The 15,227-nt window shown below is 35.2% G+C and overlaps 1 protein-coding gene across 1 annotated transcript in view; it reads right to left on the reverse strand.

Annotated features, from left to right (window-relative positions):
• Window positions 1–2,128: 2,128 nt before the first annotated feature.
• The window catches only part of LOC142335407 (uncharacterized), a 28,826-nt gene continuing 15,727 nt past the window's right edge, over window positions 2,129–15,227 (reverse strand). The window contains exons 2-3 of the mRNA XM_075383883.1: window positions 4,268–4,989; window positions 2,129–2,419 (exon numbers count right to left, since the gene is read on the reverse strand). Of these exons, the coding sequence (XP_075239998.1) occupies window positions 2,315–2,419; window positions 4,268–4,989 (827 nt within the window). The 3' untranslated portion in view covers window positions 2,129–2,314. The remainder of the gene's footprint in view (window positions 2,420–4,267; window positions 4,990–15,227) is intronic.

Below are 15,227 nucleotides of genomic sequence, written 5' to 3' on the forward strand. Positions count from 1 at the left end.
GCCAGAACGAATAAACCAAAATTGGGAATTGGCCGAGCGGAACGCGCGGAAAAATTTTCCCGAGACCATTGAGTCAGGTTGCATTGGAGCACTATATCCACGACCCAAGTCGGTCTGTCCAATACCTATAATAGGTTGCGGACCTTCACCTAGGCAGTCATCTTTTTCTATCATTATGAGATTGGTCGAAAGAATAAAGTAATTGAAATTGTGAGTTGATTTGAGTTTCCATCAAGGCTCCGCGGCTTGCCATCACACCTTGCTTTGGTGTTCCACTTTGTACCCCATTTTTTAAGCCCCCTATCTTTTCAACCCAATATTTTTTACTCCTCTATCACTTCAATCCGATTGTAATCAATTGAGCGCGGTCCGCCCACCAGCAATGATTGTACCTTAACGTCCAGTAGGACGTGATATGAAATAACACAACTGAACATAGGATTAAATTATCACCTCAATTATGAGAGCACAATCTTATATTGTGGACTGCTAATTTGCAGGGGGAAATGACGGGGAGGCCAATTAATATGGGTTGGAGATGTGCAGATATATTAAACGTGCCCGGAACAAATTTCAAGTCGATCGGTAATTGTCCAGTGAAAAACTTGTCTTGAACTGACAAATCAGGACTGATCATGTCTTATCTAACGTCTTAAGACTTCTGAAGCCATGTCAAGACTTGTCAAGACAAAGTCAGGTCTTGGCCAAGACTCGGCATGTCTTGAGTCAAGTCCTGACCAAGACCTGCTCAAGACTTGCCAAGTCTTGGCCAAAACTTGCGTACGACTTGTCAAGTCTTCGCGAAGACTTGACTCAAGACTTGTCAAGACTCAAGAATTGATTTAGGACGTGCCACGTCTAGAAATGACATGATCAGAGCTCTGATATAATTTTACAGAATCAGTACTGATCAAGATCTGACGTTCAGTCCGGGTGGTGAAAACGAGTAGAACGCTTATGTTGCTGTTCTCTCATAAACCTCAAAACCAATGCAATACTTTTGGGGAGAATTTGCTTTAAAAAATTCGAAAGAACACTCTCAATAGTCTTGTCGGTGAAATTTGAGATTGGGTCCGTAGAGTGTGTTCTAATTAGTTATCTGTTTTCTCTTCGCTCAAAAATTTATGGGTGGTGAACTCGGAATGAAGTATTCGACAAACAAGGTGGCCGAATTGTTGCTAACATTGAGCAACGCATTCCATCCATTTTGTGTGGCTTGTTGTCCTACCTTACTGTAGTGCCCTACTTTTTCTTCCTTTTTTCCACCCCGATTACTTCCCCAGTGTAACGAAACTTGATACACCTTGCCAAGGCATTCAAGATCTTGACTGTCTTGACAAAACATGGATTTTCTTACCAAGATCTCGATAGGACAAAAATTCTTGGTACATTTTGATAAGATATTGCTATGATCTTATCAAGCTGTATCAAGAAAATTTCATGATTAAACTTGCCAAGATCACGCCAGTTCTCTATAATTTTATCCCGATTTTAATAATTTTTGTAATTGGTAATTTTAACCTTGGTCACATAGTACTTTAAACATCCCTTACTGGTTACGCTCATGCCTCAGTACTGTTCGGGACTTCAAATGAGACCATTTCAATAACTGAACATGAGATTAGGCTATCCATTTAATAATGCGAAAACAAGCTTGCGTTGCCAACTGGTAACGTGCGCTATGAAATGATTGAGGGGTGAAATGATATTGTGTTGCTATTGTGTTGCACTGGTAAAAATCAGTTACTATAGTTATGACTATTAAGTAAATCCAATTAATTTTTCAACAATTCCGAAGATTTCTGCATCGAAGACGCCAAGATATTGTTGAATGCCAAGTTGCCCGTTTTCAAGAGTTTAATTTTGATCACACTTCAGTAAGCGTGGCCTTATTCGAGTGATTATTGAAAGCTCAACTAACGAGATTGTGGGATATATGGTCGGACTTTTGTACAGACTTTATAATCGCACATCAGATCTTGCTGCGAATTTTGTTGCGAGCCGTGCGCAAATTTTGGCATCTTATCAGACTGTTACAGAACAAAATGTTCCTGACATGAGTATTGTTGTTCGGAGTATATTTTGTGATTAGCACAAAAACCATTGTGTTGGTCCACTACTCTTATATAAAAAATTCGCTTCGCATCCCGCTCTTAAAGCCCATACTGCATCGCATTACCCCAATTACTTTCAAAACGATGCAATAGTTTTGGGTAGAATTTGCTAACAAATAACCCAGCTGCCCCAGAGATCTATATATTTTTTGTGTAGACAGTGGCCATGTGGGTTTTCGTTGTCTTCAATGAGTATCTGTTTACTTCTTGGTCCAAATAACTTTTGGAAGGTGATCTCTGAATGAACTGCTCGACTTCATGTATACAAACAAGTTGACCGAATTGTTGAGAGCATTGAGCATAGCCTGTAATGAAAGAATGTGATTCATGAATTTCCCACTTGTAGTTTCACACATACACATAACACATACACACATAACACACACAGCACACATACAAACACACACATGCACACATACACATACACACTCGCTGATACACAGACACACACACATTCACTCAAACACACACACAAACACACGCTCACCCACACAAAAACACACACGTACACAACACATACACACACACAGAGAGACACACTCATTCACACACAAAAACTCACATATACCTGCACAAAAACACATACAAACACACAAACACAACACAAACATTCACATACAAACAACACACACACACAAGCACACATACACACATAGATACACATACGCACGCACGCTGACACACACACACACACACACACACACAATCACACACACACACACTCACTCAAACTCAAACACTCACACACACAAACAAATACATACACAACACACGCGCTGACGCACACAAAGACGCACACACTCACTCAATCACACACAAACACTTACACATACCTTTACATACACACAAAAACACAAACACATACACACAATACACACACACACTCACACACCTACACGCCGACACACACACTCACTCACACACAAACACTCACACATACATACACATACATACGCATACACACATATACAAACAAAACATCCCAATATCATCGATTTAACATCTAAAATAACGCAATAAATCGTAATTTTTTGCCATCCCTAGTTGAGATGACCATACAAAAACAACAAAAAATTTGTAAGAAATCTTTTTTATTTTCGGTTTCAAACGTAAGAAGGCTTTGCAATGTTCGGTTTGCTCGGTAGTGTCGGTTTCACACTTAACAATTATCCTGTATGGTCTTTTTCGGACTCCAGAGAGAATCGGTATGTTCAGTTTTAGAGGATTGGGTTTGTTCGGTATTTAAAATTTAGAGATCATCGGTATGTTTGGTTTCAGACGTAATAAATTGTCAATTTTTTCCATTTGAAAACTTGTTTTTATGCATATAATGTAGTTAAGCTTTTCTATACGGTTTAATAGCAGGCATTTCAAACGTTTTTCTCAGAAAAAAATTCTGAAAAAAGGTGCAAGTTCATTGAAAACTCGTTTTTAGCTCAATGACAAAAATAAATGAATGAGTCTAAATTTCTTGATTAAATTTGTATTCAAAAAATTTACATTTATTTAAATTTGATGAGAATTTTGTTGATTAATTTTCATTCACTGAGTTTTTACATGCTTTCTTGTAGTTTGCAAGCAAAATTTTTGACGGTTGGTTGCGTTTCAAAACGTCCAATGCCGATCGTTTTTATTGTTTGGCCCGAGGGACTAATCTACTTTTCAGACACGGTTTAAAAAATGCTAATTTTTCTCTAAACGAAACCGAATCTCGCTTACGTTTAAAAACGACGATACTGAATCTTTCCTATGATAAATACCGAACAAAAACGACGATACCGACAAAAATTCAATAGGAAAGAAAAAACGTTAATACCGACTATTTCTTAGGTGCAAACACCAAAAAATTCTTAACTAGGGATAATTAATTTTCACAAATTCTGGTGTTAAATTGGCACTGGGTCATATTCTCTTGCTGGAGAGGAATTTTATTCCATTACATCAACTCTTTGTGAATTACTTTTGATCAATTTAATTGTTGATATCTGATTAGGATGATGGTTGCTTAAATTTAGTGGATTAATCTGAAGAGAATCTTCAGTCCGCTAAAGACATAACCTGATTAGTTGGTGTAATCGAACCTCTTCGTTAGATGACATAGTACTTCAGAAATCAGGCAAATATCGAGTTCTGAGAAAAATATTGATACTCACAGTGATCATAATCATGGCATGTACCCTGGCGTCACCAATGTTCTGGTTGTGGTACTGGGTGGTCAGTATGATAAAAATGATGACCGAATTGATGATGAAGACGATAGACAATACAATCAGTGAGATTGTGAGGTCGTGTTCTTGTCTCTTCTTGTTTATTATAAATGTAGGGAGCCCTTGTGCCTCATTCTCTCGCTCTGTCTTCTCTTGCTCAGTTTCAGGTTCAGTCTTCCCATCCGGGGCATTTGAGAGATCCGGATTTTTCGGTCCGCTATTTGTCAAATAATTTTCCTGTGCCTTCTCCGTGTGTATTTTGTCGGTTCGGCGCACCGACGCTCCAAGTTTTCGTATTTCTACTTTTCTGATGTTTAAGGACTCGTTTTGGCTCCCAAAGCAGGTGGCCACATTCGCAAAACAGTTCGGTTCCGTATTTGGAATATCGTCACAAGAAGGCACACCTTCTGATTGCAGCTGAGAAACAACCTCAACATCAACTGTAACCCCGAACCCTTTACTTGTCCCAGATGACGCATTGCTGCCCAATTTCTCACCATCAATGGCCCTCAGATCAGCTGCAACATCTGGCTTTTTCACACTCAAGGTCAAGTTCTTGTCTGCTTCCTCTGTATGGCTTCGATTACTAGAAAAACCTGTGGCGACAGTGCCTTGTTTGTGGCTCACATTGTCATCCTCGGGGATTATTGGTTCTCGGCCCTCTGAAGCTGAAAGCAACAACTTAGTTTAGACCCTAAAACTCTTGAAAACCCCAAAAAGACTTGTTGCTAAATTATTGACTAAACTACATGACCCAGCATTATTGATCAATTTTCAAATGGAAAAGCTATTTTATTTTCATATCTCTGAAATATTTTTCCGAATCATTATTTGGTTTTTTGATGGACCCAAATTCTAAGTCATATTATTATCTAGAAAAAGTAGCCTGATAATTTGTGTAAACAAAAATTGTGGTGAAATTTTTTTCCGCTGACATTCTGAGGTCGAAACGTATCTCTGCTGCACAAAAATTTCTGGCTAAGCGAAACTCCAGGAATTCATTCGAACAGATAAACTAATTTTTTTTACAGTTAATTATGGTTAAGCCGTTATTTTTCCACTATGTCATGGTCCCGAAGGGCCCTTTTCAATTGAGGTCTCAACTAGGGCACCCATTTACATTTATCACTTCGTGGCACAAACACTCCTATCTTGTAAAATCTCTTTTGACAACGCTTATCTCGTAACGGTTGCATTACAGAATAATCAATGCCAAAATACCCAGTGCCATTAAACCCAATTTTTTCCCTCTACTGATCTTTTCGTTCAATAATCCGATTAAAATTCAGCACTCGGTATTACAAGCGTGTTTGGTCACAACGAAGTTGATAGCTTAATCCCATAATCGGTTGGGATAGTGTCATATCAAGTCCCACGGGCCGCTGAGGCATGGCAAAAGGCACTAACTAAATATTAAGCTAAATAGCCGTTCTGTTAGTTTCAACGTTTGAATAAATTTTGGGCATATTTTGGGTATTTGTCACATTGGGTATTTTGACATTCGATATTTTGTCCCTCGTAAGACTACTTATATAATATTGCGCTAATTTGTGGAGTTTTGAGGAGACATTGTATAATTACCAATTAGAATAATCGTTCTTTTGTTGCCATATCCTCCACTTTTACATTTAATGAAATGCGTTTTGTGGAATTAGGGCAGTAAAATGGACGAAATGGTTCACTTTGTTTGTGAGTGGAGCTGGCTTGTAAGGAATAAATCGTGTCTGATCATATCAGATTTTTGAAAGATTGTTGTATTGCTATGAAATTTTATGGCAATGAAATTTTTTTAAATAATAATAGTTAAATATAGTGGAAAAAATTTCGACATTTCAAAAAAATTAATTTTTCAACATTCATTTGATCGAAAATTTAATTTATCAGAATGATTGTTATTTCATTGCGTTTTGGGGACTTTTCAGTACCACCTTAAATTTGTTGAACAAAACCGTAAGACATCTACTCAATGATAAAAGATAAAACAGCCTTCTTCAATCACATGATCAATCGGCAAACATTTCATAGGTCACTCTTTCAATTGGCTTTATAAGTAGTAGAAAGATTATTGCTTGCATAATAGTACTATCTGTCAGAGTATTGCATAAAAAATTAGGAGCACAGAAATTTTTGAAAATATAACACATGCCATTTAACAGTGATGGGATAGGTGTTCCGACAGAAAATAAAATTCTCCAAGTAATTGTTAACTGCACCTATTTGCATTTTTTCGAATCACAATCATTCACCACTAGTTTCCCGACAAAATTTATTTGTTGAAACACTGGGAGCAGTTAAACCGAGAACGAAATTTGTGCAAAAAATGATCAATTGATGCATTTTTTTGGATTTTTTAAAACTTATTGTAGATTTTGGTAAAACTCAGAAAATAAAAGATTTTTTTCTTAGAGGGAAGATGATTGCAAATATTTACTTCATTTCAATTTTTTTTTTTTGCCTCAAAACCCAATTCATTATCAATAAGTTCCTCAGAATGGCATTCTTTATGAGCAGGCTCAAATTTTATCGAAAACATAAGTTAAAATTTTTTTGAATATGGGAAACTCATTTGCAAAAAATCAGTTCTACGTGTGCATTTGCAAAGAAAAGAAGATTCGAAAATAAAACATAACAACAAAGTCTACATCCAAATTAAATATGTAGGCAGCACAATTGGACAAATGTTTTGTTTTGGAATATGCCCAAGGAAGATTTGACAAAGTGAAAAAAACGAGTTGCATTAAGCGGAACTATTTCAGATGGTTCTCCAGGCAAGATTTTTCCGGAAAATATGCGGATCTCAATAAAAAATAATCTGCTCCTGCAACAAATGATCCAATTCAAAGTTCCAGAAATATTTCAAAATCTGAAAAATTTTATTTTGAACCAAGTTGCTGATGAAGAGTATAGAATCCGTCTTATAAATTTGTACATACAATTCACTTTGAATGCAAATATGGATCAAAGGTAAAAAATTAAAATTTTTCTCATTTTTTCTAAATTTTACCGAAAAAATTACGGTAGTAACATATTTAACCGCAAACAAAGGCCCAGCGAAATATTCTGTAATTCTGTCTTTTCTCCACTTATGGAGACGTCTGTTTTACAATCAACAATGTGTTTCAGAATAGTAAAATTGTTAACACCTTTACGATGCTGAGAAACACCACTATAAACATTTTCTTCTCACTTACAAGTCGATAACTTTACGTTGGGATAAAAACAATAACGTACCTGAAACCTGAGGTTGTTAATTTCTGCTTTGTTTTTCCTAGCTGGAGAAAGCTGTCGGCAAAAAAGTAACAAAAAGAAGCTAGAAGTTCCTAACAAATGCGCTCTATAACACAAAGCTGTATTCCACAAAACCACTTCGGTATGGCAATAATAAAGTAAGGTGGGAACTCCATATCTTGAAAACGGTAGCTGAGAATAAGATATCAATGTCAGCTTTAATAATAAACAATTCATTCATGCTGAAGGATTGCAGGTATACTGCTGGTCCGTACATTAGATACTTAAACGACGGGGTTAATCGCGGGACCACATGTATAACTTGAGAGTTCAACCCCTAGTTCTACTCTTGGTATATAGTTAAGTATTAAATAAAGTTAAATGCAAATATGAATTAATAAGTTATGTTAAACAGCATCAAATATGAACCGAGCATTAAGGGATAGAATAATTAAAGTTATAAGATTGAAATAGCACAGATTGAACTATTCTAAGTTAACTTGTAACTTAGATAGAGTTTGAGAGATGTTAAATTATAACTTAGAGAAGTTAAGCTGAACTTACCTGATTTCCAAATTTGTGCTAAGTTAATATTTTATGACTTAGAGAGTTCTTAGTTAAGAACAAGTCACAAAATATTCTAAGTTAGAAAAATATCTCAAGTAAGCTGAGATTGAGCAAGGGAGCAATACGGGAGTATGATTTTAAATCAGAAGTTATCAGGGACCAAAAAGTGTTTGTAGTTGAGCGTGCAAGCTCCTTTTATACTTGCGGACACGTGGTTATCTAGTATCCTATTGGATAGAGATAACGAGTGTCGACAGAGTTACGAAGGTTAACTTGGTGTTATCTGTGTGGCGTGATAATATCACGTCATAATATTCTCAGTTTAAGTTAGTGGTCTTAAAATAGTAGCTTATTCAAAACTACTTAGTAATTTGTTCACACGACAAAATGGACTTTGTCCAAATCAAGTTTGTGCTTCACGCACTATAACGTAAATTCTCAAAATAGCACTAAGATTATCAAATAGTGTTACTGAGTGTAGCACACTTCAGTACATCCCATCCCGGTCCATAGGTATTAAATCAAAACATCAAATTTTACATAATCGAATAAATTATTCAGCTTAATTTTATAATAATTAAGCATTTAAAGTTTGTGAGGTAGCTTACTTGGTTAAAGTTCTAAAGTTCATCGTAGCTTCTTGTTTTTGAGTTCTCTCTTGAAGAAGGGTTGACGATGTCCTAAGATACAGGGCTGTGCAAAATAATAGATCCAATTTTTTTGGCTGGTCGTTATAATAGACCTTTTGAAGTTTTTCTATAAAATTGTGCTGCTAGTACATCTGACGTTGAATAATAGAATAATATAATTTGAAGAATATACTGGTTAAGTTAATGGTCTATAATGACAAGCGAGGTAAATGAATAGGGAAATTAAAATTACTGCGCACAACACCATAAAGGCTAGAGTTGCCGCAATGACTCCCCAAATAAAGAATTCCGTTTCGTAATTCATCTTTGTTTGAGTATTGTTGAAGAATAAATCAATTGAAGTAAGCCTTGTTGCTATAGTTTAAGGAATTAATATTTAGACTGGGTTGATCATTATGAATTAGCTTCATGAAATAATTATTCTTGCTTTTCGTCATTGATTCAAAGTAAATAACAATTTCTTTTTGTTCAATGTCTTCAAGAAATAAAATGACTTCGCATTGAAATTCAGAATAATATAATTCGGAGATTCTGAAAACTTTATCGTTAAAAATAATCTGCTTAGGAAAGTTAACCCAAGCGGATTCAACATGATCAGAGAGTTGACAATAATCTTTAAACCATTCGATATCAGCACCTCCTTCAAAATATGTGTTCATTTTGAATAATGCAGTAATTCAATTTTAATGTCAATGGGGAGAATGGAAGACCCATTAATCCTTGAAAGGAAGATCCAAATAGTACTTAAGCTATAAATGGCGGATGGCGATGAATGCAAACCTGTTAACGAAGGGTTGTAACATTTTTATATTCTTGATCACTGAAGTATTGAAGATTAACATATTAATTGAAATAAGTGAGCGGTCGAAAGTTTAGATTATTGATGTTAAGAATTTCTTCTGTATGAATAAGTTTTAGAATTTCAAATAAATCGTACTCAGGAACTTGATGAAAATAAACTACAATTTCATTAGAATTGTTATCTTGTAAGAATAAGATAATCTCTTGTAACTCAAATGTCCAATGAACTGACAATGGTGTATAGAATTTATTTCCAACTAAGAATGTTTTCGAAGTTTTAATAACTTGCGATTGAATAAATTCAGCGAGATCACAATATGTTTTGAAATATTTAACGTCTACTGAAAGGTTGTAAGACATTAATTAAATTATGGAATTCAAAGGAACAATCGAATGATGTCGTAAGCAAGATAAATCGTAAAGATAAAGAACAGATTTTATTAGAGAAGCGAGATCAAATCAAATCTGCAATCTGAAGATAGGAATAGACTCATTTTTCACCATAAATTGCGCTAAGTGTAATCATTGAAGATAGTTTCAATGCGGATTACTTTACTTGATGTGAGTAATGGAATCAAAGAGAGTAAGGTAATCGAAATGACTAATAATTAGGCGTTTAAACTAACGAATAATTTTCCTCACCGCGGGAGAAAGAAGAAGAAGTAATGAAGGAAGTACTGAACATCAACAACCACAAATTTATCTATTCCATTCCGTGAGTGCTCAACGTGATGAGCGGAGGATGTGGAGTTGATGCTTCAGATTTGCGATCTCCAGTTGGAGCTCAGTAATCCGTTGTTCGAGCTGTTGAGAGCGTTGTCTTTCTGTCAGAAAGTTTTGCTGTACCTGATAAGTAAAGGTATCAAGCTGAGGATTGAGGTTTGCTGTAATATTATCAAACGGGACTTGTATTGTTTGTCCTTGTAGGTTGTGATTAGTTAGTAGATAAGAATTTTTGTTTGACAAATAACCAATGAGATTGAATCTATTGATGTTGGGTTGCAACTGGTAGATTAAATTTGTATCGTAGTTCGGGTGTCCACTAAAACCGGGGGTTTTAGCTTGTATCTCAGCTTGATGTTGTTTTTGTAGGCGGTCTTGCAGGGGGGTAGTTGTGTAATGATGAAGATTAAGAAAGTTTGGTCGTGACGATTGAGTAGATGTAGTGTTTGCTAAGACGTTGGGTACCGTACTGTTTGTCTTGGGTATATTTACTTTTAGCGGTGTCGCTGGGTTGAATGTCTCTCTAATGAATTGTTTACGTGGTTGTTTCTTTGCAATTGTATCTGCAGTTTTAGTTCTCTTTTTGGATGATGTAGATGATGATGTAACTGTTGTTGATGAATTTGCACTAGTTGCTTGAGTTTGTACTGCTGAAATCTTGATAGCTGAGAGAAAAGTTGTAGATGGGGTAACGTGAGTTGTGGGTTGTACTAGTCTGTCAAGTTGTTTAACTCCAGATTGGGGTTTAGAAGTTGATTTTGTATTGTATTCGGGCCAACCACTTGAAGGTTCCTTCTGAAAGACTGGTATCAGTTCGTTAGGGATTGAAGAAAGTTCCCGAAATATCAAGTATTCTCTACTCTTATTCTATTCTAAGAGTATATTTTTTGAAGTTATTTTGCTAGTATTCTCTTTTTCTTATTTTTTTTGTATTCTCTTTCAAAGTAAATCAGTAGTAATTTTGAAGTCAGTCTGTATTATCATCATATAGTTTGATGATATTAAAGTAATAGAGGAATTAATCCTATACTGGAGACGTAGGAACGTTGTGATCGTTTCTATTTTCGTCTTTATTATTCTCATCATGTAGGTTTGGATAACCACTTTTATTCTCATGAGTTAGTGCTTGCATTCTATTAATTTCATAAGGTGGGCTTTGAGTAACTCTGGTTGTATCTTCAGATTTTGGAACACGCATCGTCCTTTCTCTATTTTTATCAGTATTATCATTCTCTGAGTTAGTTGCTAGATAGATAGAAGTCAGAATTGGAGCTGACATTAAATCAAATGTGGCAGCAAAGAGTGCTTTACCAAAATGAATAGATGCATCTGTAATTTTGTTAATTTGCATTGCTCGAATTAAGCATAAGACTATGTCGATGAGTAGCTTAATGAATAAGAAAGCGGCAAAGAATATTCCGCATCGCTCAATTATATATTGTATTTTACCAAAGGTTTCAACAAATTGATTATTAAAGAAGTCCGGTGAAATGAATGAATCTAGATAAATAGTTCTAGAGTTATAATAATTCGTGCCTGAAATATTTGAAAATGATTCTCTGCTATCTATTAATGACTTAGTAAAGTGTTTGAGAACTCCTTTCATATTGGAGTTGAAAGTTATTGAATTCCAGAAGGACATCATTTCTTTATATGTGTAGATAGAAGCATAAATACTTGCAGTAATAACATTTGCAATTTGTTGAATAACTATATGTGGTTTGAAGAGTGCAGGTCCTCTTACTTTTGTGATTTGTGGGGTTAGTTCAACCCATGAATTATCATCGTCAACATCTAGTTGAAATAAGTTGGAATGTTTATCAGAGCACAATTGTTCTTCGGCTTCAGTGAAAGTTTGCCTAGAAATCGGATCAACGAAATGAATTTCATCTTCATAAAGAATTGGTATTCGATTATAGCACTTATTAAGAATCTGTAAGGGTGAATGAAATTCAGGACAATTATATAGCCAGGCAACATTGCCATTTGTTTTGAGAAACATAGATCTGTTTCTTGTTAAGGTATATCCAGCTAAACGCGGATTTTCATGAGAAATCATTAAAGTGTTAAGAATAGTTGAGCGCTCTAATTCACAGTCATTTCTTAATAGCTCTAGAGTAGAGGTTTGAAGTTGCCGAAGATTATTAAAGTGCAAATAGTCAATTTTTGTTCCAAGATGTGCTTCGAAATCAATATTCTCATAAACTTGAGAATATGTTGTATCAACTGTCTTGTTGTCACTGGAATAGAATTTATTTTTCATAATTATAGCACCAGTATCGGGTTTAAATTTGTGAATGGGTTCTCCAGTGTTCATATCAAATCCGTCACGAAGACTAATGTATAGAGAATCATATGGCGTAGGATATACTATTCGTGGATGACTACATAAAGACTGTGGTTTATTATAAACTTGGAACATAAAGCTTTGTAAGTCGAAATCTGACTGAGCTGAAGTAAATTTAGGATCCTTTACTATATAGTATTTGTCATTAGCTTTAACCATTTGAGCGTCAAAAGTGCGAATTATAGTGAAAAGACAATTATTGGGTTCATCCCAAGTGTATGCAAATGGATCAGTAGATGTAGAATCGCAGCCTCCGGCTGATAAAGGACAAGGTAGAGGTATATTTTGCCAGTTATTAACTGTACCATCTCTAAGGTTTACATTCAGGCTAACATTTTGCATATATGTTTCATAAGTGTAGTGTGTAATCCAACCTCGGGAGTTACATTCATTGTTTCCAGTTCCAACATCGCCTGAGTTAAAATTTGAGAATAAAGATTTGTCAAATTCGAATTCTACTGATTTAGAAGAAGAGGAAAGTTTTATCTTTTTTCTTTCCTTTGCAAGTTTGCATTTCTGAGCATCAAGCTTAACTGAAGTAGTAATAGTATTATGTCTGGCATCTATGCCGCTAGAGTCAAAAGAATCGCAAAACCAACGTAATTGCTGTTGGGTTGCTTTACACATAGTTGCTTCTAGTTTTACTTTATAATTTCTTTGGTAGAGAGTGACTCGTGCTTGATTAGTGCTAATTTTATCAGAGCGAATTTCGCAAGGTGCTACTTTGTTGAGAGAATACGTCTGGTTTGAAATCATTTTTGAGCAATCAAAGTGGTTAACATGAAGGTTAGGAGCTGTGTTTTCATAGATACTCATCTTTTCAATTGGTCTGGCGTCAGTGAAAGACGTTAAGAGTAATAATACAAGAAATATAATAAAGATCAAGTATTTTGCAGAGCAAGCAGTTATAACACGGAGAAGTGCGAGAGGTATTATAGCAATAATCTTAAGAAACTGAACAGAACGAATTTGGTTTCCTATGTAGGTTAAAAAATATTCTACTTTTGAAAGAAACGCTTTCTTATCAGTAAGTTTATCTTTAAAGAACTGGTCTTTAATCAGTGATAGTGGCATATGGACGTTACGTTTTGACCAAATTAATAGCTTTTCAGGAGGGTCTAGAAATTTAAGGTACGGAATTTCTTCATGTAGACAATTATCTCTACTTACGACACATTCTATGAAGTGTGGATGAGAATTGTTATATTCAACTAGGAGTTTTAATTCTGCAATATGCTGAGCAATTTCAGATTCAATATCAGTTGTTACAGGTAGGAACAGAGTTAAGCAAAGTAATATAAAAATAAGCATTTTGTGACTTACGTTTATTACTTCGTCTATTGCTGGTGATTTCTTGATTTCGCCGTCTTCCATTTAATAAACGAAGACAGTATAAGGTGAGTCTAACAGATTCAAGTTAATATTATCCGTGAAAGCAATCTGATATTTTAGCTCGTGAACGTGAGCGGGATTATAGGGTACCCAAAATATGACAAACTTTGCGTTATTTTCTGATGTTACGAAGAATGCAACTGTTCTCTGTTGATTAGAAACAAAACACTTGTCAAGTGTTACAGTTTTATTTCCGAATTTCAATATTTTCTGTAGGAGGAATATTCTAATATACGATAGTGGGTCGAATGCAAGGGCAGTAAGAACTTGTGTTTCAGGGGAAGGTGGTAACATAGATTAAGGGTCTACAGTAAAGGGAGCTTCGATGATATCAAGGTCTATTTCGTCTCTGTTGTTCAATTGGAAATGAAAGCGTTCAATATGTTCTGGTTTGTTAGGCGTCCAACTAACAATTATTTCTAAGTTTACAAACTGGTCTTTAACGAAGAAAATAATAATGTTCTCTTTATATGAAATATATGATCGATCAATTTTTGCGGACTTGTTATTATATTTCAGAATTTTATGGTGGATGTTATAAGGACTGTAGGAAGTTGAGAAAATTGTTCTTGAAGCTATAACCCAATAATCGTTTAGCGGAATATTCATTGATCAGTTGGTGGTTCTAAAACCAAACAAGGGACATTTAAAATGTCTAAGTCAACTAGGCTTGAAGAATGAATTTGAAGTAATAGACTGTTAAGTTGTTGAGGATTGTATTTTCCCCAGAAGACAGCAATAGGGTCTTCGTTAGAGTTAGTAGCAAAGAATACTACAGTTCTTACTTCGTTAGAAATTTGACAACTGGTTAAGGTGTTAAATTCACTATTAAATTTCAGCTTTTGATTTGCCTTAATGGAAACTTTCACAAGTGTATCAGGGTTGATAGAAAGAGAAATAAGAAAACCGTTTTGGTCGAATGAGACTTCGGTCATATATTAGGATTGATTGTCTTTACGGTGTCGGTGTATTGTGGTGTGTTTAGCTGGTGATGAAAGTGTTTAGTGTAGGTAGTGTTTGTCGGGATTTAGAAACTTTCTGAATTGTCAGTCTCTAAAGAGTTATGAACTCCTGCTATAGTCAGTGACTGAGAATTGAATTGAGAATCAATATTGAACTGAGATACCTGGTATATGTGTTGTGGAGATGTGTTGTTGCAAATATTTGGTGTTCACAAATTGAAATGCTTGAAAACTTT

The sequence above is a fragment of the Convolutriloba macropyga genome, chromosome 2, assembly GCF_964194025.1.
Source record: "Convolutriloba macropyga chromosome 2, txConMacr16.3, whole genome shotgun sequence".
NCBI lineage: Eukaryota > Metazoa > Xenacoelomorpha > Acoela > Convolutidae > Convolutriloba > Convolutriloba macropyga.